Source organism: Mauremys mutica, chromosome 7, assembly GCF_020497125.1.
Source record: "Mauremys mutica isolate MM-2020 ecotype Southern chromosome 7, ASM2049712v1, whole genome shotgun sequence".
Taxonomy (NCBI): domain Eukaryota; kingdom Metazoa; phylum Chordata; order Testudines; family Geoemydidae; genus Mauremys; species Mauremys mutica.
The window spans coordinates 35,233,059-35,259,954 of NC_059078.1; the positions used below are offsets into that span (position 1 = coordinate 35,233,059).

The window sequence follows — 26,896 nt, forward strand, 5'->3', positions numbered from 1 at the left end:
AGCTCAGCAGATAAAAGCTTTACATTATGTACTCTTATTTATTTCCTATTCACAAACCCATTCTTAGACGGCTACATAGATCGATTGTTGGACTCTGGGGCCTTTCTCAAAAATTCACACTGGTGTAACTACATCAATGTATTAAATTGGTGCAAGTCTCCAATATAAACATGCTCCACTTGAACCAGTGCAGTTCAACAGGTAACATATGTCATGGGATAAGAAAGAAGGTCCCCTCAGGGATATGTAACTGGCTAAAAGATAGGAAACAAAGGGTAGGAATAAATGGACAGTTTTCACAGTGGAGAGAGGTAAATAGCAAGGTCCTCCAAAGACCTGTTCTGGGATCAGTGCTGTTCAACGTATTCATAAGTGATCTGGAAAAGATTTTAATACAGTAAATTAACCTTTGTTTAAAATATTTAAGACATTTTAGCTAGTTTTGACTTTTCTCATTGACATTATGGATATAATATTGCATGTACCCCAATAATACCCAGGGTCAAACTGGCTGCAAAGTTTGCAGATGATACAAAATTACTCAAGATAGTTAAATTCAAAGAATTACAAAGGGATCTCACAAAACTGGGTGACTGGGCAACAAAACACATTAAATTCAATGTTGATAAGTACAAAATAATGCACATTGAAAAACATACTCCCAATTATGAAGACAAAATGATGGGTTCTAAATTAGCTGTTACAATGCAAGAAAGAGATCTTGGATTGATCATGGATAGTTCTCTGAAAACATCTGCTCAATGTGTAGCAGCAGTCAAAAGCAAAACCATAAGCAAAGGGCTAGATATTAAGAAAGAAAATATAAATACCACTATATAAATCTATGATATGCCCACACCTTCAATACTTACTGCAGTTCTGGTTGTCCCATCTCAAAAAAGATACATTAGAATTGGAAAAAGTACAGAGAAGGGCAACAAATATGATTAAGAGTATAGAACAACTTCCATATGAGGAGAGATTTAAAAGACTGGGATTGTTCAGCTTAAAAAAAGAGATGACTGGGGGGATATGATAGAGATCTAAAAAATTATGAATGGGGAGAATAAAAAATGTTATTTACCCCTTCAAATAACACAAGAACCAGGGGTCACCCAATGAAATTAACAGACATCAGGTTTAACGCAAACATAAGGAAGTACTTCTTCACACAAAGCACATTCAACCTGGAGATGTTGTGAAGACCAAAAGTCTAACTGGGTTCAAAGCAGAATTAGATAAGTTTATGGAGGATAGGTCCATCAATGGCTATTAGCCAAGATGGTCAGGGATGCAACCCCGTGCTCTGGGTGTTCCTAAACCTCTGACTGCCAGAAGCTGGGACTAGATGACAGAGGATGGATCACTCAACAATTGTCCTGTTTTTGTTCATTCCTTCTGAAGTATCTGGCACCAGGCACTGTTAGAGAACAGGCTACTGGGCTAGATGGACCATTTTCTGACTCAATATGGCCATTCTTTAGTTTCTTATCAATATAAACAGGATGAGTGTAAGCCCTGCTTTATTCTAGGTCTGTGCATTTATATTAGGAGTTTGTATTGGTTTGACTGCATTGATGAAGTTATCCCAGTGGAAATTTCCTTAATGTTGACAGGTCTTCAGCAGAACTTTTCTGTGCTCTAGCAGTCACTCCTTGTTAATTTATTGCTGTCATTTCTTGGCAGCCAGTTTGACACAGGTATTATTGGGGTACATTCAACACTATATTCATAATGTCAATGAGAAAAGTCAAAACTACCTAAAAAGATCTTACATATTTTAAACAACGGTTAATTTACTGCTTAAAATGAGGACTGGGGGTAGGAGGAAGGAAGAAAAATGTATATCATTATAGTTTTGGGTTGTTTTTAAACTTGTGACTCCTGGACGTAGTAAGAAAAATCTCACTGTCTGGCCGAGCTAAATACCATGTCTGTATTATCTATACAGAGGGCAGGGCGTGTCATTTCACACATCATTCCCAATGAGCGGCACGAACCCCAAAAAGTTGGGCAAACTTTATACTAACCTTAACTTCACATCAATAAAAATAATTTAAATTCATATATTTTCCATTCCCCACCTAGAGGAATTGTTCCATCATGGAACAAGCAAAAGTTAGGCCTGGTGGGTAGATGAATAGAAAACATCCAAGGAAAACCCAGGTGCTGCAAGAGGTGGTGTGGGTGATTTAGTTAGTTGCACCACAGCCTTTGAAAATCTGTACTGATCTAATGCCCCAGCACAGTGCTACGGGACACTAACGTTGGGACATTCTAGGCTCACCTCAACTGGTGTAAATTGGCATAGCTATCAGCCCCATGGAACTGTGCTCTTTTGCCCCAGCTGAAGATCTGGCACTTTCATCTTTCAGATGTGACAGAAGATCAAGTGCACTTTTGATCATTTGCAAAAAAAGAACTCTAATTGTTAATAATTTGCTATCCTGGACACAATAGTAGTTAACCTGTAGAGTCTATGTCATCCTGTATTTTTCTGGATACCAACAGAACTGAGTTAGCTGCTTCTCTGCAGGTACTTGGTTGCCCAAAGGTACTTACAGGCATTTTGACTTACAAATAGAACACCTATATGTGTATCTGTATGATGCAGGTGCAAAACAACTATGCCTGCTTTAACAGCTCCTAAAGGGCACAAATGGTTTTCTGTCCAGGTTTTCATACTGTGCCCATCATCATAGCATCTGATTGATTTATAGGATACAGATTCTAGCATTTGTTACGTGAAGTTTTTGAATCTTTAAAACACGTGTACGAGTGCAACTGTTGTAATTCTGCAAGTGCAGATGTGGAGCTTATGTTTTCCAATTCATATATTTGTTGTGGGTAAATACTGCTATATTACAACCCAATGGACTGGATTTTAATCTCACTTACATTGGTTTTCAACAGTGTAGCACCTCTGACTTCAATAGATTTACTGCTCCTTTCCACCTGCACAAGTTCAGAAATAAGACCAGCATCTTAAAATGCTGAAATCACTTTAAAGAATGTACATGGATTTCATATTTGACACTCAAATTATTTTGTTTCTACTTCTGCCTCTTTTTCAGACTAGAAAGAGAGAAGGTATGAAATGGAGTTAAGTTAACATGTTATCCATGTTACCCCGCTCTTTTCTTAACTGCCATCCTTTTCTTCTCCACACTGGGATGAGATCACCTAGAGTAGTACTTAATGTGGCAAGCACTTCCCTTGATTCCAATGGGGCTCTGGGATGAGTGGTGTGCTATTACAGGTGAGCAAGAGCATCAGAACTTAGCCTTTGGAACGTATCTTCCCATCTACCAGATTAGTTGTCAAGTTTACCATTTAATAAAAAGTAAGGAAAATAATGTAATTTAATATTTGTCAAAAAAGTGTAAAGAACATTCGGCTGCACTGTCTTAAAATCTAAAAACTCCACCAATCTGGGTTCAACAGGGAAGCTAAACACTGGATTTTGTTTTTGAGCAGCAGGTACTTTAAAAACACCTGTTTACATTAGGTTCTAGATCTTGGGAAAAACTCTTCTCATTCCGCCCTGACATATTGCCAGTCAGCCAGCAGTCTAATCTGGAGGATGGACTTGGTTCCAGCTCCCTGGAGATTGGGCAGTTCATGCAATCATTAGGCTTCCTCTAAAGCAATGCTCACTGAATGACCCTGGATCGCTTTGTTTTTGGTTTACGTACCTGCAAATATCACCATCAGTCCCACTGACTGGGATTTCTGTGCATTCCCCATTGTCTATAGCCCACTGTTGTCCAGCTGCACAGCAAGTTTCAATTAAGTCCTTTGTGGAACCTGAAAAAAAGGAGAAACATGGGATGGTTTTGTGAGGAGAGTTTTTGTTTTTAATTGAAAATAGGTTTCAAATAAGAGGACTTTTAAAATCTTCTGTTGGCTAAATGCACAGCTTGAAAATTCATTGATCAAGACACGCAGATGAATGAAGATAGACATAGGGATGGACTTAAGTGGCAGGGGAAACATATGGAGCCCCCTGGTTCCCCCTACGCATAGGAGCCGGAGAGGGGACATGCCGCTATTTCTGGGAGCCACGCAGAGCCACAGCATGCATGGAGCGGGGGCAAGCCCCAGATCCCGCTCCCCGGTGGGAGCTTGAGGGCCGGATTAAAATGTATGAAGGGCCTGATGTGGCCCCCGGGCCATAGTTTGCCCACCCCTGGTCTAACGTGTGGTTAAAGGGCTCTCACCATATAACGCATAATGCAGGTAGACCCTCCCTGACCTAGGACTCAACTAACTTCTGAATTCTTTCACCCTTTTTCCCGTGAGGGAAGTAAAAAGGTACCAAAGGGGTCTGCGAACTATGCATCCATGATTCTGTGATGATGGTGTCTGTGTGTGTGTGTCTCTCTCTCACTCACTCACTCATACAGGGCCTCTGCTAATTTGGCCCAATGGGAAAAACTTCTTCCTGATCCCAATGTAAGCGATCGGTCAGACTCACAGCATCCCGAACACACTGTGTCCATACTACAACTACAGAGAAAGAGGGAGGGTGGGCAGCTGAAGGGGACAAAAGATCCCCAATAGATTTAAATTAATGGGGGAGAGCAAGGGGGCCCAATCAGTACTCAAGCACCCCTCTGCATGGCTAATAGGAGATGGTGAGCCCTTGGTGAAGGGGCCCAGCCCTACACTCCCAAGCATGCACTCTCCCTCTTCCTTCTGGTCTATCTATCCTACTGCCAGTCTGACCAAACTTCCTCCCCAGGGAGATGGGAGCGGGGTGTCATTTGGGTTTTCAGCATTTAGAAGACAACACAGAAACAGCAATCTTCATTCTGTAAAAAAAACAGTACAAATTTAGTTCTCGGGACTCAATCCTTCTCCCACTGAAGTCACTGGGACTTTGTTTATTGACTTAAATGGGAGCAGGAACTGGTCCTATGTCTATCTTTAAATGGTTTCCATAGCTCTGCAATGAATGCCTGCAAAGCATCCAAAGTTTAATCAAAGGTTGTACTTAAACCTATCTTTGGAAAATGAATATCTTTAGAGAGTGATCATTCCAAAGATATTTAGTGGTACACAAAACAAAGTATGTACCAAGCCCTCAACAGTTTAAAATTTATGTAAAGATGCATCTCCACTGGTATACTCTGTTTCCTAGCTGGTTGTGTTCTGGTACGTACACTATGTGATGGACATTTTGGGAGGACAGATTTGTATAACCTATAAGTAGATCATTTACTGCATACTAATTCAATATACTTTTCTTTGTATTATATTAATAAGGAACACAGGCAGGATTACGTAGTAACAGGCTCTATTCCTGGTCTGATAAGACAAAGAAAGGGGTGAACATTCCATCATCCAGCATGATTGGACATATTGGAGCACACAACATTTTCTTTTAAGGAGACAACTAGAAGATTTAAATGGGAGGAAAGCCATAATTTGTTTGAAGATAAATCCATCTTTGAGATATCCAAAGACCACAATAAAAATCACATTTGATTCAAAGTTCTCAGATGGGTTTAGTTTGTTACTAAACTGTTTATATGTAATGGGGACTCCCCCTTCAGTAGTTGGGAGAGGAGATCCATTACAACTTGTGCATAAACACTACATAACAGATATGCATGAGCATTTCCTTGACCTATTGCACATGCACGCCTCTGTGTTGCTATGTTTCATTGAATTATACGATATGAATGAAATTTAACATACAAGTAGTAAAAAGACATAGTGACAACAAACTGTGAACAAATGTTCTTTGTCATGGTCCCTGGAAGCTAACAGGATTTAGCAAGGGTTTTGTTCTGTAGATTTTGACAGATGAAGCGTTAAGAAATCGTTTCCATAAAGTGGATTAAAGTTTTGCTCATACGACGTTTTCCTGGAATATAATCCTAGAGCTGAATTTGATGCTTTAGTTGGTTTAAGACACAATAAAAAGGCCCTGAGAGACATAGCACTGAATCAGCTGATTAGCTGATGTAAAACACAGGTGTAAGATGTCATAAAAAACATGGAAGTGTGGAACATTGCGCTATTTCATACATTTTCCCTACTGGATTAACATTTAAACAGTAACACGGAGGAATAAGTGAAACACAATTTACACTAGCAAATTTTCAACGTATCAAACATACGATTTTATAAAATACAGAGGGAGGACTCTCTTTAGGACAGGGACAGTATTTCATTGTGTCTGTACAGCACCAAGCCCATGTCTGGGGTCTTGCTGTGTTACTGTAATGCAAACAACAAAATAGTATTAATACTGGTCATCAAAGTGGTATTAGATTGCAGGGCTTGGAACTTGAGGACTGGCCCCAACCCCTGACACCTGCTGGCCATTGGCGTGCCACGTCTATTAGGAAGGTCCTTGCATTGACTAGTGGGCAGTGGGTTACCACCTTAAAAAAACAACAAAGGGTGCAAGCAGGTACTCACCTCCCTAGTCAACTCAATGATCCCCAACAAGCCAGCAGCAACAAGTAGCACTTCTGCTGTTGCGCTGGCTATGGGACCTACCTAGGTAAGAAAGTGACCAGCTATGTACTTTTTAGTGGGATTTTGAGGTTTAAAGGATACATTATAAAGGTTCCAGTGTTATGAGTTTAGAATTCTGATAAACATGCTGATGAAAATTGCAAGCAAAGCATATTAAAACAAAATCAAGAGTTCTGAAAAGAGATAGTGGAATTTTATCCAGCTTGAACAGTGGCACATCTTGTCCTTTTCTTTGGCTAAAAAATGATACCCAAATTATTTTTCAAACCATACTTTTTAAGTGCTTAATTTGCACAGAGACTGAGAATGCTTTCCACGCCTCGTTAACCTTTTCAGGCCAAATTCTGGTTTTAATTAATTACCGGGGGTTACCTACAGATGGAAACAATAGGATGAAAGCATTCCACAATTTTATCTGGCTCCTGAAATGTGGGACTTTCATGGACGGCAATGGAAGTTAGGCAGCTAAATCCTGAGCATCACTTCAAAAAGTGTTGGGATGTATTTGTCAAAACCGTAACAAGGTTCAAAAAAGAACTAGATAAATTCATGGAGGATAGGTCCATCAATGGCTATTAGCCAGGAATGGGCAGGGATGCAAACCATGCTCTAAAGTGTCACCAGCCTCTGTTTGCCAGAAGCTGGGAATGGGCAAGAGGGGATGAATCACTTGATGACTATCCGTTCTGTTCATTCCCTGTGAAGCACCTGTCAGAAGACAGGATACTGGGCTAGATGGACCATTGGTCTGACCCAGTATGGCCATTCTTATGTTCTTCTCTATCAATACTCAGGTGAGTAATACTTATACAGGAACAAGGGAAATCAAGACTTCTTGCTCTATAATGGCATTATCAACAACTTTATTGCTCTAGAATCACAATAAGACTCATTAGGGGCCCAGTGTTTTAAAAGTGTCAAAGGATGTGAAACAAAAATGGAAGAAATTGAGCTTTTGCTTGATTAGAGACCTGCAATATTCTGGTGTATTACATTATTACAATCTAATTAGTAAGAATGATTCAATACGCACTCCATTTAATAGTCTGTTGTGCTCAGCAACCAAGAATATGACTCACAAGTTGTAATTTTTCAGTTATATAGTTTTTCATTATTATAAATCTCAGTGTTGGTGCCTTGTTTTTTGCATGTCAGCTGTAATGTTAGATGGTGGTTATTCCAGTATATTGAGTTTGCTGAAAAAAGTAAAGTGACATCCTTTTGTCTGCAAGTTTACAAAAGGGTTCTGTCTCTGGTTAGTGTACTGTGTCAAGCCATACTATACTTCTTCTAAAATGTAATAATATTTACAGTTATTGACAGACACTGACATCAAGGGCTAGAGTTCAAAACATCTGGATATATATGCCACAAGATTAACAATGAAGTAGGTCTATAGAACAGAGAGCCCATTCTATCATATACATTTGAGTGTGTATTAAGCAGAATTTGTGCAACTATATAGACCACAGTTGTAAAATATTTAGCTTGATAACATGAGAACTCTATATAGCTCCAGAGCATGTATGCTAAGTAACAAGAACATGAAGGATAAAAAACACCCGTTCATAGAATCATAGAACTTAAGATCAGAAGGGACCATTATGATCATCTAGTCTGACCTCCCGCAAAATGCAGGCCACAAAAGCTGACCCACCCACTCCTGAAATAATTCTCTCCCTTGACTCAGCTGTTGAAGTCCCCAAATCCTGATTTAAAGACTTCAAGTAGCAGATAATCCTCCAGCAAGCGACCCCTGCCCCATGCTGTGGAGGAAGGCGAAAAACCTCCAGGGCCACTGCCAATCTACCCTGGAGGAAAATTCCTTCCTGACCCCAAATATGGCGATCAGCTGAACCCCGAGCATGCGGGCAAGACTCTCCAGCCAGACACTCAGGAAAAAGACTTTCAATATCCCAACATTGACCCTCAGTACTAATTACCAGTAGCGGCACGTTATTGACCTATTGACTAAATCACGTTATCCTATCAAACCATTTCCTCCATAAACTTATCAAGCTTAATCTTAAAGCCAGAGAGGTCCTTCGCCCCCACTGTTTCCCTCGGTAGGCTGTTCCAGAATTTCACTCCCCTGATGGTTAGAAATCTTCATCTAATTTCAAACCTAAACTTCCCGACTGCCAATTTATATCCATTTGTTCTACATTTCATTTAGACAGTTTACAGTGCGTACATACAAAAGGTGCCAGTTTTACCTACAAGAAATAAACAGACCCTCCTCCATATCAGCATTATTCCCTTATACTGCTTCACACTTACTACAGGAAATAACGTTAATACTGCAAATCCTAAGGTTATCTCACTCCAAACACTTATTTAATTATCTAAGGCACATAAAATCTTAAAAACCATCTTTAGGTGATGTTCAATATTAGATCCTCATTTACAGCCATTCTGTAGGTTCACAAAGTTGGATTCCTTGGATTTCCTTGACTTTAGGGTTTCTGTCCACATACTCAGCTTGTACATAGCACTGCAGAACAAATTCAACTCCCAAGCCATCTTTAAAATGCTGGTTTTGAGACCATCTACCAGAGTGTTACATTTCAATCATCATAAAGATAACAACAGACAGGGAGAAAATAAGAGAACCTGAATGTTCAGTTATTGGATTTAATCCTAAGGGAGGAAAATAATCAAATTTCATGCCTTTTTGTGCACTTTCACCCATCAGATGGGGTTCACTTCACATACTTTATAGAGGATCCTGGTAAACACAAGTAAGTTTGACTTGGCCGAGCAACGTTTGCAAGTCAGGTTGCCAGCTGAAACATGATTTCATAATAATCAAGCAGTACATATAATTCATGAGATGGTAAATTGAGAAGAAGGCTTGTGTTCATGTGAAAGTCCAGAGCAGAGCAGAGCAGAGCAGAGCATGAAACAATTCCTAGAAATCTGCCTCAGCACCAACAAAATTGCACTTATTAAATTCAAAATTTGGTCTTAAATCAAGACAGTAAAACTGGTGCAGAAGACGAAGAGGACTCTCATACTTTAGTTTGAGTGGTTTATTTTGATTTAGCTCAAACTTCTTCCTAAATGTTATACTGCTACAGTGCTTAGGAGAGTTGTAGTCTGGTTGCATCATGTTCCCATTCTCCTCTACGGGCCAGGCTTCCCAGGCAGACTTCATCTCACATGCTGCACCATGAGCAAAAGGGGCGGTGTAGACTGGGAGATTTAGTTCACCCAGGCACTAAACCAGCCTATTCAGGAGAATGGGAGTTTTAGGCACTCACATGAGGCACCACAGTGACAATTCCAAATTGAATTATTTTGGTTTTCAGCCAAAATATTTTGGTGTTTGACTTTTCACCAAAAAGTTGAAATGTTTCATAGAAAAATACCCCATTTTCCAGACAGCTCTAATAAATGTCAAGGAAGAAGTGGAATTATTTAGGGTGGCATGTGATGTGACTTTGTCTTGTTACAGCTGTGTGAGCTGGGGCAGAAAGCTTCCTACAACCATCCAACAGGCAATTGAAATCTACCTGAACTTTTTGTTTCAGCTGATAACCTGTTTTAATTGCATGAATGTCTAAACTATCCTATGGATCAGTTAGACCGGGCCAGATTTTCCTCTCACTGCATCTGGGAGTAACTCCAGTGAAGTCACCAATTTTATACTGATGTAAATAAAAGGGGAATCAGGCTCCAATATTTGTGCAGACACAAAAGAGAGCATGGGACCCTGAAAAACTACACCAAACTGCAGAGTCTACATTATATCTGCAATTGATGCATTATGTTAACTATGTTAAAATATACTTGAGTTTTGATAGCTTTATTATGTATAGGAGTTATCATAAGACATGAGAGGGATTGTATTCACAGTTAAATGACACAGCAGATTAAAGTTGGTACCAGATAAATATTTGACACTGATGTAATACAAATTTTTAAGTCTACCTTTTCCTTACTCCCTGATATATATAAAATATATATGGAATTTCTATCTATAAATAGATAGATATATAGTGTGACAAAGTTCTTCCTCTATTTTGGTGGGTCCTGCGCTTATTGGCGGATTTGCTCGCCTCAGAGATCTTCCCCTCTGGTGGAACCCACAGTCCGGGTCAACTCCTCCTGTGTCTGATCAGGAGTTGGGAGGTTTGGGGGGAACCTGGGCCTGCCCTCTACTCCGGGTTCCAGACCAGGGCCCTGTGGATTGCAGCTGTCTATAGTGCCTCCTGTAACAGCTGCATGACAGCTACAACTCCCTGGGCTACTTCCCCATGGCCCCCTCCAAACACCTTTTTTATCGTCACCACAGGACCTTCCTCCTGGTGTCTGATAAGGCTTGTACTCCTCTGTCCACCAGCAGCACATCCTCATCCTCTCACTCTCAGCTCCTTGTGCCTCTTGCTCCCAGCTCCTCACACGCATACCACAAACTGAAGTGAGCTCCTTTTTAAACCCAGGTGCCCTGATTAGCTTGCCTTGATTGGCTGCAGGTGTTTTAATCGGCCTGTCTGCCTTAATTAGTTCTAGCAGGTTCCTGATTACTCTAGTGCAGCCCCTGCTCTGGTCACTCAGGGAACAGAAAACTACTCACCCAGTGACTAGTATATTTGCCCTCTACCAGACTCCTGTACCGCACTCAGGGGCGGCTCTAGGCATTTTACCGCCCCAAGCATGGCAGGCAGGCTGCCTCCGCAGGCAAGCCGCCAAAGGCAGCCTGCCTGCCACCCTCACTGCGCCGGCAGAGCGCCCCTGCGGCTTGCTGCCCCAAGCACGCGCTTGGCGTGCTGGGGCATGGAGCCACCCGTGACTGCACTGATCGGGGTCTGTCACAATAGATATATCTATATAAAACCAAGCATGGAAACACATTGTTGGTTAGCATGGTATTTCTAGTTTCAATATACACGAATACAGTAGAACTCACTAACCTACACTTCAATTTACAAAATTTATAAATTATAAACACAAAAATTAGTAGTCCACACCCATAGCTCAGCAAACACTCAATATCAAATGTGCTGTACTGAGATGCTGTGTTATTAAGCTGTCATATTTACAAAATACATTATGCTTCATTATGACTCATGAATAATTAAAAGTAAATTTCAGGTATCAGAATAAATGAACATGTTCCAATGCATTATCCTTGCTTTTTAATGTTGTATTTGATTTCTTAATCAGAAATTTGCAAAACTGAATAATTCACAATAACTTCCCCAGTCATTTGTGTGAATTTGTGAGATTCTGACATACATTTCTATGTGTCTCACACGCACGAGACTAATAAATGAAGATAGCAAAGCTGAACTCTAAACTGGATGGATGGAAAGAGTGTGTTCCATGTGATAGAAGATATCTGAAAGTCTTCTAATTTCCAGCAGGCCTTGCTTCCTTTTGTCTTTCATCTTTCATAACATTGAATGACTGATTTAAAAACAGTTATGCATGTATTTATTGCTATGCAATATGCATGAAAACATGCACATATGGTATTGCTAACACCATACTCTATTTATTATCCTTTGTGCACCTCTGATCGTTCATGGATCACTCTGACATACAGTAATAGCTGAGTCGTTCGCATAGTCTGTACTATGAAATGTCAACATGTCTCCTAACTTGTTTTCAATTTAGTAATTTATGTCTTGCAATTATCAATCTACATCAACCTGAAGACAGGAACTGGCCTATATTTTGGCCAGCTCTCAAAATTTCATGTATTGTAATTTAGACACACTTCGAACCTGATTAAAATGTCTGGAGAAACACTTGTTTCCTTCCTGAGAACTTTGACTAGCACTCGATTGTGACTTCCATCTCAAAAGTTGTTACAGCTAACGATCTGAGCCAAAGTTCACTGAAGTCTACAGGAATCCTTGCATTAATTTGAACAGCCTTTGTGTCAGACCCGAAGTCTTTTTTCCCCAAATATTATTTATTTACTACCATCAAATAAGATTGGTCTTTCTGACATGAACTCATAACTTTTTGTAAGTTGTACATCTTTCAGAACAGTGAAGTTACATCTCAAATATTACAAAGGTTAAAAAAAAGGTAAAGTCAAGTCTTCATCTATTTTTTGCATTGTTGAATATTCTGATTTTTCAAATAAAAACTAGACCCTGGACTTCAGAAAAGCAGTCTCTGATTCCCTCAGGGAACTGATGGGCAGGATCCCCATGGAGTATAACATGAGGGGGAAAGGAGTCCAGGACAGCTGGCTGTATTTTAAAGAATCCTTATTGAGGTTGCAGGAACAAACCATCCCGATGTGTAGAAAGAATCGTGAATATGGCAGGCGACCAGCTTGGCTTAATAGTGAAATCCTTTCTGATCTTAAATACAAAAAAGAAGCTTACAAGAAATGGAAGATTGGACTAATGACCAGGGAGGAGTATAAAAATATTGCTCAGGCATGCAGGAGTAAAATCAGGAAGCAATCACACTTGGAGTTGCAGCTAGCAAGAGATGTTAAGAGTAACAAGAAGGGTTTCTTCAGGTATGTTAGCAACAAGAAGAAAGTCAAGGAAGGCGTGGGCCCTGTAGCAGGGTGGATCCCTGCTCCTGGTCTGAAGGAGTTTAAAAATGGCTTGGCAGGGCTTGAGAGCTGCTGCTCTCAAAGCTGGGCTGATTGGGGAAGTAGCTGCAGCTGGGCCACACCCCAATCAGGCCACAGCTGGCCCCTATAAAAGGCTGTGAGCCAGGAGCCCAGTCAGTCTCTCTCTGTTTCTAGAGGGAGATGGGGCTGGCTGCATGGAGCTAGACAAGGTACCTAGGGTGAAGCAGGGCTGGGGAAAGGCTGAGGAGCTGGGGAAGCTCCAGCCTAGAAAACCCCAGGCTGCGGCCTAGCACAGGGCAAAAGGTACTGGGGGTTGCAGGGGGCAACCTAGGGGTAGGCAAAGGCAGCAGGTCCAAACCCCCTTTGCCGGTGATGAGTGCTGGATACTGCAGTCTGCCCCAGCGAACGGGGGCTAGATAGAGACTGGGCAGTAGCTAATACTGAGGAGAAGTGGGGATAGTAGGGTGGGGGTTCCCCTGGGAGGGGGAGACCCAGTTAAAGGTGCACTGGGGTCCTGGGAGGGACACGGGGGCCAGTAGTAAACAGGTGTATCACCGGCCTGCAGAGGGCGCTCCGGACTGGGGACTGAGCTAATTCCCCAGAGTCACCAGTAGGAGGCGCCGCAGGGGTGAGTCGACCCGTTACAGGCCCCCTACCAAATGAGGGAGGCAACCTAGTGACAGAGGATGTGGAAAAAGCTAATGTACTCAATGCTTTCTTTGCCTCTGTCTTAACGAACAAGGTCAGCTCCCAGACTACTACACTGGGCAGCACAGCAGGGGGAGGAGGTGACCAACCTTCTATGGAGAAAGAAGTGGTTTGGGACTATTTAGAAAAGCTGGATGAGCACAAATCCATGGGGCTGGATGCGCTGCATCTGAGGGTGCTAAAGGAGTTGGTGGATGTGATTGCAGAGCCATTGGCCATTATCTTTGAAAACTCATGGTGATCGAGGGAGGTCCCAGATGACTGGAAAAAAGGCTAATGTAGTGCCCATCTTTAAAAAAGGGAAGGAGGAGGATCTGGGGAACTACAGGCCAGTCAGCCTCACCTCAGTCCCTGGAAAAATCATGGAGCAGGTCCTCAAGGAATCAATTCCGGATCACTTAGAGGAGAGGAAAGTGATCAGGAACAGTCAGCATGGATTTACCAAGGGCAAGTCATGCCTGACTAACCTAATTGCCTTCTATGAGGAGATAACTGGGTCTGTGGAAAGCAGTGGATGTGTTATTCCTTGACTTTAGCAAAGCTTTTGATACGTTCTCCCACAGTATTCTTGCCGGCAAGTTAAAGAAGTATGGGCTGGATGAATGGACTATAAAGTGGATAGAAAGTTGGCTAGATCATTAGGCTCAATGGGTAGTGATTAATGGCTCCATGTCTAGTTGGCAGCCGGTATCAAGCGGAGTGCCCCAAGGGTTGGTCCTGGAGCCGGTTTTGTTCAATATCTTCATTAATGATCTGGAGGATGGCATGGACTGCACTCTCAGCAAGTTTGCAGATGGCACTAAACTGGGAGGAGTGGTAGATATGCTGGAGGGTAGGGATAGGATACAGAGGGACCTAGACAAATTAGAAGATTGGGCCAAAAAACATGATGAGGTTCAACAAGGACAAGTGCAGAGTCCTGCACTTAGGATAGAAGAATCCCATGCACTGCTACAGACTAGGGACTTTCTATCCACCTAGGCAGCAGTTCTGCAGGAAAGGAACTAGGGGTTAGAGTGGATGAGAAGCTGGATATGAGTCAACAGTGTGCCCTTGTTGCCAAGAAGGCTAACGGCACTTTGGGCTGTATATGTCGGGGCATTGCCAGCAGAAAGAGGGACATGATCATTCCCCTCTATTTGACATTGGTGAGGCCTCATCTGGAGTACTGTGTTCAGTTTTGGGCCCCACACTACAAGAAGGATGTGGAAAAATTGGAAAGAGTCCAGCAGAGGGCAACAAAAATGATTAGGGAGCTGGAGCACATGACTTATGAGGAGAGGCTGAGGGAACTGGGATTGATTAGTCTGCAGAAGAGAAGAATGAGGGATTTGATAGCTGCTTTCAACTACCTGAACGGGGGTTCCAAAGAGGATGGAGCTAGGCTGTTCTCAATGTTACCGGATGACTGAACAAGGAGTAATGGTCTCAAGTTGCAGTGCGGGAGATTTAGGTTGGATATTAGGAAAACTTTTTCACTAGGTGGGTGGTGAAGCACTGGAACGGGTTACCTAAGGAGGTGGTGGAATCTCCTTCCTTAGAGGTTTTTAAGGTCAGGCTTGACAAAGCCCTGGCTGGGATGATTTAGTTGGGAATTGGTCCTGCTTTGAGCAGGGGGTTGGACTAGATGACTTCCTGAGGTCCCTTCCAACCCTGATATTCTATGATTGTATAATGATGAAATCAGCCAAATTTTTTCTGGGAATTTTTCAAAAAAATTTAAGTGTATTTTTTCAATAAAAAAATTTAAAAGATGAAATTTCAATAACATTTTTGGTCATTGAAAGCTCTAGAGTTGGTCAAAACCCTGAAAATTTGACAAAATATTTTGTCAAAAATTAAATTTTTGATGAAACATTTTGTCAAACTCAAAATTCAGAAAGTTTTGATGAGTTCTGGTTAATATCCTTGACTTTACAGCAAAGTGCATACATTATTTATTTCACCTGGTCAAATACTGCAAAACAGTGCTTGCAAACATTCAATTAAATACCAAAATGCTATTTGAGTCAACCAGTTTATTTAGTCTTTGTTTGCTATCTGCAAATATTCATGGAGTTCATTTTTAATTTACACCTTTATTTACTGAATGGCTGTTATTTGCATAAATACATGTATTCACATTGCTATGAGCCATATTTTATTTGTTAATTCTTTTGTTTAAGATGTTTCAGACACCTAAATCAGGAAAATAACGTGACTTTGATGACTAATCACACAACATGAATAATGAATAGCAAGTAGTGAAACGGAACAGCTTTTGAACACCCCATAGGCTGAAACTTTTTTGTTCAAGTTCTGTCCTAGCAATAAGTTATGACTAATGGATTAAATCCTGGCATTTGACTTCAATGCAGCCACGATTTCACCCAGTTAATATAGAGCCTGATTTTGGTATATACTAAGGTCCATTTACACTATTCTGGCAACACAGAGAGGTCTAGAAGTAGGTGTGAATGTAATTTATACCCACTTTAAAGGCCCCAGAGTGGTGTAAAGGGGCTTTGATATAAATGAGAATCAGCCCCATACATAGTGACAATATGATCAGAAAACAGGCTAAATCACAAATAACATTCTGCCCAAAGAATAATTTGGTGCATATACTTACCATGAAAGCTAGTGAAGATGCTGCCAGTTTGAAAGTCCTGTAGTTAGCCATTTTGCATGCCGTTGCATTAGCACATAGTTAAGACTTAGCACAAGGGTAACTCATACCTGCTTGGGTGTGGCACTCTTTCCCCTTCTAGTGGCACGTATTCTGTCTAGAGATTGATGAGTCTGCTATAGCCTTCACTAAGTAGTATGTGTCTTTTAGCTCATACATTATGCTTCAGAGGTCCCAGGTATGATGCCACCTGCCCATGACCGGGGTCTGTCAGTGTTACATAAGTGCCTCTTGTGAGATGATTAGTGCCCTCAAGGCCCATTAAAGATACTGGACAGAGTGTGTTGAGCACTTGGCAGGACTATGTCCTTAACTGCTTTGCTTATGTATTGTATCCCTTTCCCACTGTCTGTGTTTGTCTTCTAAAATTGTGTAGTCTTTGGAGCAGGGACTGTGTGTTCTTCTAACTGGAGAGCACCTAGCACAACTATTGTGTTGTGCTACATCATGCTCAGTCCTTTTGGAAATTCACATTCATAATGCACTGGAACAAACCCCAATTCTACCACAAGAGTCAATATTAATTTAAATACATACTGGCCAATTATATCCATGGAACTAGACCCAAGTACTGTAAAGGGGCTTTTTATACTTGGGCCAAATGCATTGGATATTGTTTTACAGGTCATTATACTTGTAAAACCAACCTACATTGGAGCAGGCACTTAATAATTACACTTGAAACCATTTTTATTTTACCCCACAGATTTAAAATTGAGAAGTACATGTCATGGGGTGCACCACTCACTACTGGTCTGGTGCCTCCTCCTGCTCTCTCTATCTCTCCCTCTGGTCTGCAGCCACCTCACCTCCCAGGAACCACAGTGTCCTCTCTGTGACGTAGCCATCCAGCCAGGTCACTCAGTGTTTCCCCCCTTCTCCCTAGCAGTCCTAAGCAGTCTTCCCTTTCACTGACTCGATGCCACTCCCTCAAAGGCTGGTAGGGGAACCCAGGCCCACCCTCTATTCTGAATTCCAGTCCTTGGACCCTCAACTCAGCAATTCCGGGGTTTCCTCTCTCAGCCCTCATTGCTCTTTCCCTGGACTGCTTCCTATCATACCTGGTTCCTGTTCTCTCTCTGTGGGTGTACTAGTCCCCAAACCCTCTTCCCAAGGAGTGAGTGCTGCCTACTTTCCTGCAGTCTTCCCCAGCAGCCCCTGCATGTTGCCAGCTACCTGGCTTTATACAGGCCTTGCCTTTTCCTGCACAGCTGAGCCGTCTTTCAGTTAGTTCCCTGCTCCCTGGACCCTGCTCCAGGTGTAGCCTGTGGAGATAATTGGTCTGCCTGGCCATCTTAACCCCTTCCAATCCTGTGTGGGGTGGACACCCCATCACAATGCAACAGAATATTAATTTTTAAAAGTGAATAACTTAAGGAGAAGAGATAATATGGATTTTTTTTTCTACAGATAAATGACAGATTTCATAGAATGCATTTACATTTCACGTAAGTCAATGTATGGTCAAATCCCAGCTGCAAGGCTGCAACTGCATCTTAGAGTTCTAATGATACTGTAAAATGCTGATGCTTCACTTACTCATTCATATTTTGGAGTCACTGTTCACAGTTCTGTAGGTAAGGTTGAGCTGAGGTTTATACTTAAAGTAAAGAACACTGTATTTTCCCCAAAATCACAGCATTTACTCTGAGTACTGAATCAATTATTTGAGAGTTTGCAAGTAAATCTGTTAGTTTATGAGTTAAAATTACTTTTGATCTGAGTCCTTTAAGAAAATTAGCACTCTGTGTCAGATACTATTTTGTTCTGAGTTATGTCAATTTAGGCATCATCCATCTACACAAAAATTGTCAGAGACGTTAATCCAGAGTTGACTCAGTAATTTCAGAAATTACATTTTATACCTGGAGCCAGATCCTCAGTTAGCATAAATCAGCACCTTCATTCTCTTCAATGGAGCTACACTACTTTATACTAGCTCAAGATCTGGGTAAAAAATTATAGTAGTAGATAGGACTAATAAAGCAAGCTTCAAGGGTATTAGTGAACCTCCCAAATGACAAAGACAGGACAGATAATGGGTTTCCCAAGTAGCATAACAGAAAGCATGGCTTCCGAGACATAGTGACCAGCCTTAGGCCAGTTCCCTTTCCCAACAATTGAGTACAAACATCTGTTCTAATAGGCCAGATTGCCCTACACCTCGTGTAGTAGCCATTTACACCAGCACAAAGAATGGTAGACGTTTACACCAAGGGTATATCTTCACTACCGGCTGGACTGGCGGGCAGCGATCGATCCAACAGGGAGCGATTTATCGCGTCCAATCTAGACATGATAAATCAATCCCTGAGCGCTCTCCCATCTACTCCTGTACTCCAGCTCGGTGAGAGGAACAGGCAGAGTCGACGGGGGAGCGGCAGCAGTCAACTCACCATAGTGAAGACATCACGGTAAGTAGATCTAAGTACGTCGACTTATGTAGCTGAAGTTGCGTAACTTAGATCGATCCCCGCTCCCTGCCCCCCTCCCCCCCGTGTAGACCAGGTCCACATGTGCCAGGTGCAGGGCTGCAGAGTAAGGGCTCTTTTTTTCTCTACCCCTTTTTTATCTACGGGAAAATTTTACAGTTGTGTGTGTGTTTTGTTTTGCAGAAACCAACTCTTTATCTGGCTAGTTTTTTTTTTTTAAACAAGCACAGTCAGCAATGGGTGCGACTCAGAAGTCAGGTGCTTCCTCCCCCTCTCTCCCCCAACAAGAACAGTTTGCACACTACGGAGAAAAAATATATTTGACAAGGAAATAAATTGTATGGTTTCATGCTCCCTAGGGTTTATTAGTAATAACAATAAAAAAAAATGAACAAAATGACGACATTTACTTGGTGGAGTCCTTAAGGTATTGAAAAGGTCTATTTTCAATAAGGTTTGTTTATCTGCTCTATTCCCTTCCCCATTTAAAGCATAAACAAACAGGATACTTTGAATATTGTAGCTCTTCCCCATAGTAAACTATTTGTCATTTCTTATCAGTAGTGGGTGAGATTTCATTAAATTCACTCATGGCATAGCACTACTTGGATATGTGGAATAACATGTTCTTTACTTTATCTCAAAAGGCAAGGAACACATTTTAATTGGAATAGATAAAGGAAAGGGAGGTGAAAGTGATGATGACACAGAAACTAGATACCTACACTTTGAAACTGAATTTACACCTACCTCAGAGCAACTGTTCTGAAGTTTTCTCCTGAAATGTCATCCCAAGGAATAAGCATAATGAATACACAGCAGAGTATTTATTTTGTACCATGTGTTTGTGGGAAAGGAAATCAGAGTGGAGACTACTGCATAATCCTGGAAGTGTCTCATGTGCTTAACTTTAAACCCCATTGAAGTTAAGCTTGTGCTGAAGCACTTTCCTGAATCAATGCCTTGAGTTAGCACATCATTTGTGGACTGATCATGGTTTACTTCTCATATATTCATATGGTTGCCAAAAAAGCAAACATAATTCTGGGATGTATTAGCAGGAGTGTTGTAAGCAAGAAGTAATTCTTCCACTCTACACAGCACTGGTAAGGCCTCAACTGGAGTATTGTCTCCAGTTCTGGGCCCCACACTTTGGGAAAGATGGGGTCTAATTGGAGAAAGTCCAGAGGAAAGCAACAAAAATGATTAAAGGTTTAGAAAACAACCTATGAGGAAAAGATTGAACAAATTGGATTTGTTTAGTCTGGAGAAGAGAAGACTGAGGGGAAACATGAGAACAGTCCTTAAGTACATAAAAAGTTGTTATAAAGAGGAGAGTGATAAATTATTCTCCTTAACCATTGAGAACAAGACAAAAAGTCATGGGTTTAAATTTCAGTAAGCAAGAGAGATTTAGGTTTCCTAACTGTAAGGGTAGTTAAGCACTGGAATAAAATTACCTATGGAGGTTGTAAAATCTCCATTGCTTGGGTTTTTAAGAGCAGGTTAGACAAACAACTGTCAGGATGGTCTAGATAAACTTAGTCTTCTTCAGTACATGGGAATGGACTAGATGACCTATCAAGGTCCCTTCTAGTCCCACATTCTATGATTCTATTATTTTAAGTATTTCCCTGTCAGGTGAGGAAGTTTCTCCCTCTCCCCCATTTTAGAGATGGGGAACAGGATGAAGTAGGTTAAGTGTCTTGCCCAAGATCAAACAAGAAGTCTGTAACTGAGATGGGGATTGAACGCACATTTTCAGTCTAGTGCCCTAGCCACAAAGCCATCATTCCTCCACTTTTGTATCCTCTCTTCCATTCTTCCTGGACCAGCAACAATCATGTAATTAATGAGACATATTCTTTGTCATCATAGCCAACAATACAAAAGCAAGGCATTAAAAGACGGTTACTCACCTTTGTAACTGTTGTTCTTCGAGATGTGTTGCTCATATCCATTCCAATTAGGTGTGCATGCACTGCGTGCACGTTCATCGGAAGATTTTTACCCTAGCAACACTCGGTGGGTCGGCTGGGTCGCCCCTTGGAGTGGCGCCACTATAGTGCCGAATATATACCCCTGCCAACCCAATGGCCCCTCAGTTCCTTCTTGCCGGCTACTCCCACAGAGGGGAAGGAGGGCGGGTTTGGAATGGATATGAGCAACACATCTCGAAGAACAACAGTTACAAAGGTGAGTAACCGTCTTTTCTTCTTCGAGTGCTTGTTCGTATCGATTCCAATTAGGTGATTCCTAAGCCTTACCTAGGCGGTGGGGTGAGAGTGAGATGTTGCAGAATGCAAAACTGCTGAGCCAAAGGCTGCATCATCTCTGGACTGTTGGACCAGTGCATAATGTGAGGCAAAGGTGTGGACCGAGGACCAGATAGCTGCGCGACATATCTCCTGGATGGGTACGTGAGCCAGGAAGGCAGCAGAAGAAGCCTGAGCCCTGGTGGAATGTGCAGTGAGGTGGCTTGATGGAACAAGGGCCAAGTCATAGCAGGTGCGGGTGCACGATGTCACCCAAGATTAAATCCTCTGTGAGGAGACAGTAGACCCTTCATTCGGTCTGCCACTGCGACGAAGAGTTGGGGCGTTTTACGAAAGGGCTTTGTCCGCTCGATATAAAATGCGAGCGCCCTACGGACTTCTAGGGAGTGCAATTGTTGCTCCCTTTGCGATGACTGTGGCTTCGGAACGAAGACCGGAAGGAAGATATCCTGGTTGATATGAAAGGCCGACACCACCTTAGGGAGGAAGGCCGGATGTGGTCGCAACTGCACCTTGTCTTTGTGAAACACAGTATACGGTGGGTCCACCGTGAGAGCCCGAAGCTCAGAGACTCGTCTGGCCGATGTAATGGCTACGAGGAAAGCTGTCTTCCAGGACAGGTATAGCAGTGAGCAGGTTGCCAGCGGCTCGAATGGAGCAGTCATAAGTCTGGTTAGAACCAGGCTGAGGTCCCAGGTTTGGGCGGGGCGGCAAACTTGGGGGTATAAGTGCTCCAAGCCCTTGAGGAACCTAGAAACCACAGGGTGTGAGAATACGGGGCGGCCACTCTCCCCTGGGTGGAAGGTAGAGATGGCTGCCAAGTGCACCCTCAATAATGACACCGCCAGGCCCTGCTGTTTGAGAGACCAGAGGTAGTCCAAGATGGAATGGATCGGGACCTCGGTGGGAGTAACATTGTGTGTTTCGCACCAGCAGGAGAAACGCTTCCACTTGGCCAGATATGTTAACCGAGTGGAAGGTTTCCTGCTACCCAGGAGTACCTGTTGTACTGAGGCAGAGCAACGTAACTCGGATCGGTTTAGCCACGCAGCAGCCATGCTGTGAAGTGGAGGGATTGCAGGTCTGGGTGGTGAAGTCTGCCGTGATCCTGCGTTATGAGGTCTGGGCGAAGAGGCAGGGGAATTGGGTTGGCTATCGACAGGTCTAGCAACATGGTGTACCAGTGCTGCCTGGGCCACGCTGGAGCGATCATGATCAGGTGCGCTCTGTCCCTGTGGAGTTTTAGCAGGACCCTGTGAACCAGCAGGAATGGTGGAAAAGCGTACAGCAGATGGCTTGTCCACGGCATCACAAAAGCGTCCGAGATCGAGCCCGGGGAGAGTCCTTGGAATGAGCAGAACGTCTGGCACTTCCTGTTCTCGCGAGAAGCGAAGAGGTCTATGCGGGGAAAGCCCCACTTCCGGAAAACGGAATGGATAACATCCGGACGAATCGACCACTCGTGAGACAAGAAGGATCTGCTGAGGCGATCCACCAGAGTGTTCCGGACCCCTGGGAGAAAGGACGCTACCAGGTCTATCGATTGGGCTATGCAGAAGTCCCAGAGCTGGATGGCTTTCTGGCAAAGAGGAGAGGATCGTGCTCCTCCCTGCTTGTTTATGTAATACATAGCCGTTGTGTTGTCTGTGAACACTGAGACACAACGGCCTTGTAGGTGCTGCTGAAACGCCTGGCATGCAAGGCGGACTGCTCTCAGCTCTCTGACACTGATGTGCAAGGCCAGCTCTTGAGCTGACCAAAGGCCCTGCGAAACTGACCAAGGTGAGCACCCCAGCCGAGAGACGAGGCGTCCGTCGTCAGGGACACCGAGGGGTGAGGCGGATGGAACGGCATCCCTGCACACACCAGGGAGGGCGTCGACCACCAGTCGAGGGAGCCTAGGATGCTCGGGGGAATCGTGACGATCATGTGTATGCTGTCTCTGCTCGGGTGGTATACCGAGGTGAGCCACGATTGGAGTGGACAGAGGCGAAGCCTGGCATGTTTGGTTACGAACATGCAGGCAGCCATGTGACCCAGGAGACCTAGGCAAGTGCAAGCCGAAGTTGTCGGGAAGTTCCGTAGACCTTGTATAATTGTTGCCATCGCCTGAAACCGAGACTGAGGTAAGCAGGCTCTGGCGAGATTGGAGTCCAGGATGGCCCCAATGAATTCTATTCTCTGTGTGGGAATCAGAGTGGATTTCTCTATATTGATCATCAGGCCTAGACGCAGGAATAGGTCCTTGACGATGCCCACATGATGGGTAACTGGGCCTCGGAGGTCCCTCGAATGAGCCAATCGTCTAGATACGGAAAAACGTGTATCCAACAGCGGTGGAGGGAGGCAGCGACTACAGCCATGCACTTTGTGAATACTCTTGGGGCTGTAGAGAGGCCAAAGGGAAGGACCGTAAACTGGAAATGTTGACGGTTGGCCACAAACCGGAGGTACCTTCTGTGTGGAGGATAAATGGCGACGTGAAAATGCGCGTTCTTCATATCGATGGCGGCATACCAGTATCCGGGATCCAAGGAGAGGATGATGGTCCCCAGGGATACCATGCGGAACTTCAGCTTTATCATGAACTTGTTGAGTTCCCGCAGGTCTAGGATAGATCTGAGACCTCCGTTCGCCTTGGGGATTAGGAAATAGCAGGAGTAGAACCCCTTGCCCCTTTCGTCCTTTGGTACCTCCTCTATAGCTCCGATGGCGAGGAGCATCCGCACCTCTTGCAAGAGGAATTGCTCGTGAAAGGGGTCCCTGAAGAGGGACGAGAATGGGGAGTGGGAAGTGGGGGGGCGAAATAAACTGGAGGCGGTACCCAAGTTCCACTGTGCGTAGGACCCAACGATCTGAGGTTAGATGGGACCACGCAGGGAGGAAAAAGGAGAGGCGGTTGTAAAAGGGAGGGAACGGATCCTGTGTAATAACTGGTACGCCGTCCTCGGGCATGCCTTCAAAAGTTTGGCTTTGGCCCTACTGGTGGTTTAGAGGGACCCTGATTTTGGCCCCCTTGGGGCCCTGACTGACGCCTATGACCGCCTCGGCCACGCCTCCTGCCAAAGTCCTGTCTTTGTCTAGGCGCAGGGTAAGGGTGGTGGGGCTGGGGACAGAAAGGCTGGTGCTGAGTCACCGGCGTGTGCATGCCAAGAGAACGCATAGTGACCCTGCTATCCTTTAGGCTTTGTAGCCTAGGGTCAGTTTTTTCAGAGAACAGGCCTTTTCCCTCGAAGGGCAAGTCCTGTATAGTATGCTGCAGCTCCAGGGGAAGGCCCAACACCTGGAGCCATTAAATGCGCCTCATGGCAACACCCGAGGCCAGAGTTCTGGCAGCAGAGTCAGCTGCATCCAACGAGGCCTGGAGTGAAGTTCTCGCCACTTTCTTCCCTTCTTCCAGGAGGGCAGCAAACTCTTGACGGGAGTCCTGAGGAACCAACTCCGTAAATTTGCCCACCGCCGCCCAGGTGTTGTAATTGTAGCGGCTAAGAAGGGCTTGCTGGTTTGCTACGTGGAGTTGCAGGGCCCCTGCCGAGTACACTTTACGGCCCAGTAAGTCCATTCACCTAGCCTCCTTTGATTTAGGGGCTGGTGCCTGCTGGCCATGGTGTTCCCTCTCATTGACGGACTGGACGACAAGGGAGCAAGGGGGAGGATGTACATATAGGTACTCATACCCCCTGGAGGGTACCATGTACTTGCGTTCGACTCCCCTGGCCGCGGGCGGGATAGAGGCTGGAGACTGCCAGATGGTATTCACATTGGCTTGGATCATCCGAATGAACGGTAGGGCCACTCTAGTGGGGGCGTCAGCCGACAGAATGTCTACGACCGGATCCTCTATCTCCGAGACTTCCTCCACTTGGAGGTTCATATTGAGTGCCACCCGTCTCAGGAGGTCCTGATGGGCCCTCAAGTCGATTGGAGGAGGGCCCGAGGAAGACGTTCCTGCCACCGCCTCATCTGGGGAGGAGGAAGAAGAAAGGCCGGGGACAAGCGGGTCCTGTGCGGGCTCGTGCTCCTGGACGACCTCCTGTTCCAGTGGGATCTGGGAGTCCGGTGGCTGAATCGGGGCTTCCTCCGTACCGGTCGCAGGGGGATGGCTGACTGTCGCCTCTGGCACCCGGTGCTCTGATGGAACAGAGCGGGATGGGATCACAGGTACGCCTTGGGCCTGGTGGCATGCCCAAGGTGTCCAGAATGACCACTGATGGGGGCCAGGGTCCTGGGCCTGGGGCTCCTGGAAGACTCGGGTGGGCACATCCGAATCATGGTCCTGTGCGTATGAACTGCCCACGTGGGACAACACTGATGCATGTCTGGATGGCCATGGAGGAGCTGAAAAGCCCTGGGCAGAGTCTCCCTCTCTAGCTGGCGTTGCTCGACATGGCAGCGGGGATCGGTACCGGGAGGCATACCGGTACCGGGAGTGAGATCGGGACCTGTGACCAGAGAGGTGCTGGGAGGTCGATCGAGATCTCGAGGCTCGACGACGGGAGTGGCTACGAGAGTCATGGTGCCTGGAGCAGTGCCGGGAGCTGGATCAGTGCCGAGTGTATCGGGTCGGCAAACGGGATGCTGACCGGTGCTGCAAGTACGACCGGTACCGAAATGGAGAATGGTGCCGGGACTGCGAGTGGTGTCGGGACCTGGATCGGCGACGGGACCGAGAGTGTCTGCGGGACCATGATTGTGAATGGTGCCGCTCTGCGGTGCCGACGGAGGGTGGTCTGATCAAGGCAGGCTTGCCAATCGACTGTATAACCCGCACCGGCGGTGCCGGGGGTTGAGGCAGCGCAGACTCCGTCATTGCAATCAACTCCCTCACCGTGGAAAATGTCTCTGGCGTGGAGGGAATAGTAAGCTCAACCACGGCTTGCACCAGGGAGCTTTCAGGCACCGGACTCGACGGCTCTTGCGTGGCCGGAATCGACGGTGCCGATGTTGTCAGTGCCACGGCAGGTATCGGTGCCGGGCAGTCCGACTTAGTAGAGCGCTCGGGCTGCGGAGCAGGCGGTGCGGACGCAGCAGGAGTCTTGTGCCTCTTCGCCCTCGGGGAGAGGGATCGGTGCCGAGCGGACGTTGGTGCCGGCGACGGCCGGTGCCGAGAGGCCTTGGCGGTACCGGCGCGATCCAGTGCCGAGGGAGCGCTTCTTGAAGACTGTCCAGCGCTCGGTGCCAAGGGCGGAGGAGTAAGAGCTGCCTCCATCAGGAGCTGCTTGAGACGAAAGTCCCGCTCCTTGTTTTTGTTCTCGGCTTAAAGGCCTTACAAATGTGGCACTTATCTATTAGGTGACATTCCCCGAGGCACTTAAGACAGGAGTCGTGGGGATCTCCTGTCGGCATCAGCTTGTGGCAGACCGAGCACGGTTTGAAACCCGGTGAACCGGGCTTAGGCCCCGGCACCGGGTGTGGGGAAGGGGATAATCCCCGAACCCCTCTGAACTATATACACTAACTATACTATAAACAAATAAAGTTAACTACAACTATATAAATCTGAACTATATATACAAGAATTAATGAGAGAACTATGAGTAGCTAGGGAAGTGGAGGTCAGCTAAGACGCGCTCCACTGTTCCAATGACCGACACGGGCGGTAAGAAGGAACTGAGGGGCCGTTGGGTCGGCAGGGGTATATATTCGGCGCTATAGCTGCGCCACTCCAGGGGGCGACCCAGCTGACCCACCGAGTGTTGCTAGGGTAAAAATCTTCCGACGAACGTGCACGCGGCGCACGCACACCTAATTGGAATCGATATGAGCAAGCACT

The 26,896-nt window shown here is 44.8% G+C and overlaps 1 protein-coding gene across 2 annotated transcripts in view; it reads right to left on the minus strand.

Annotated features, from left to right (window-relative positions):
* The window catches only part of FBLN2 (fibulin 2), a 200,362-nt gene that overhangs the window by 63,339 nt on the left and 110,127 nt on the right, over positions 1-26,896 (minus strand). For both annotated transcript variants that reach the window (XM_045025338.1, XM_045025339.1), the window contains exon 3: positions 3,696-3,807. In XM_045025338.1, coding sequence (XP_044881273.1) covers positions 3,696-3,807 — 112 coding nt within the window. The remainder of the gene's footprint in view (positions 1-3,695; positions 3,808-26,896) is intronic.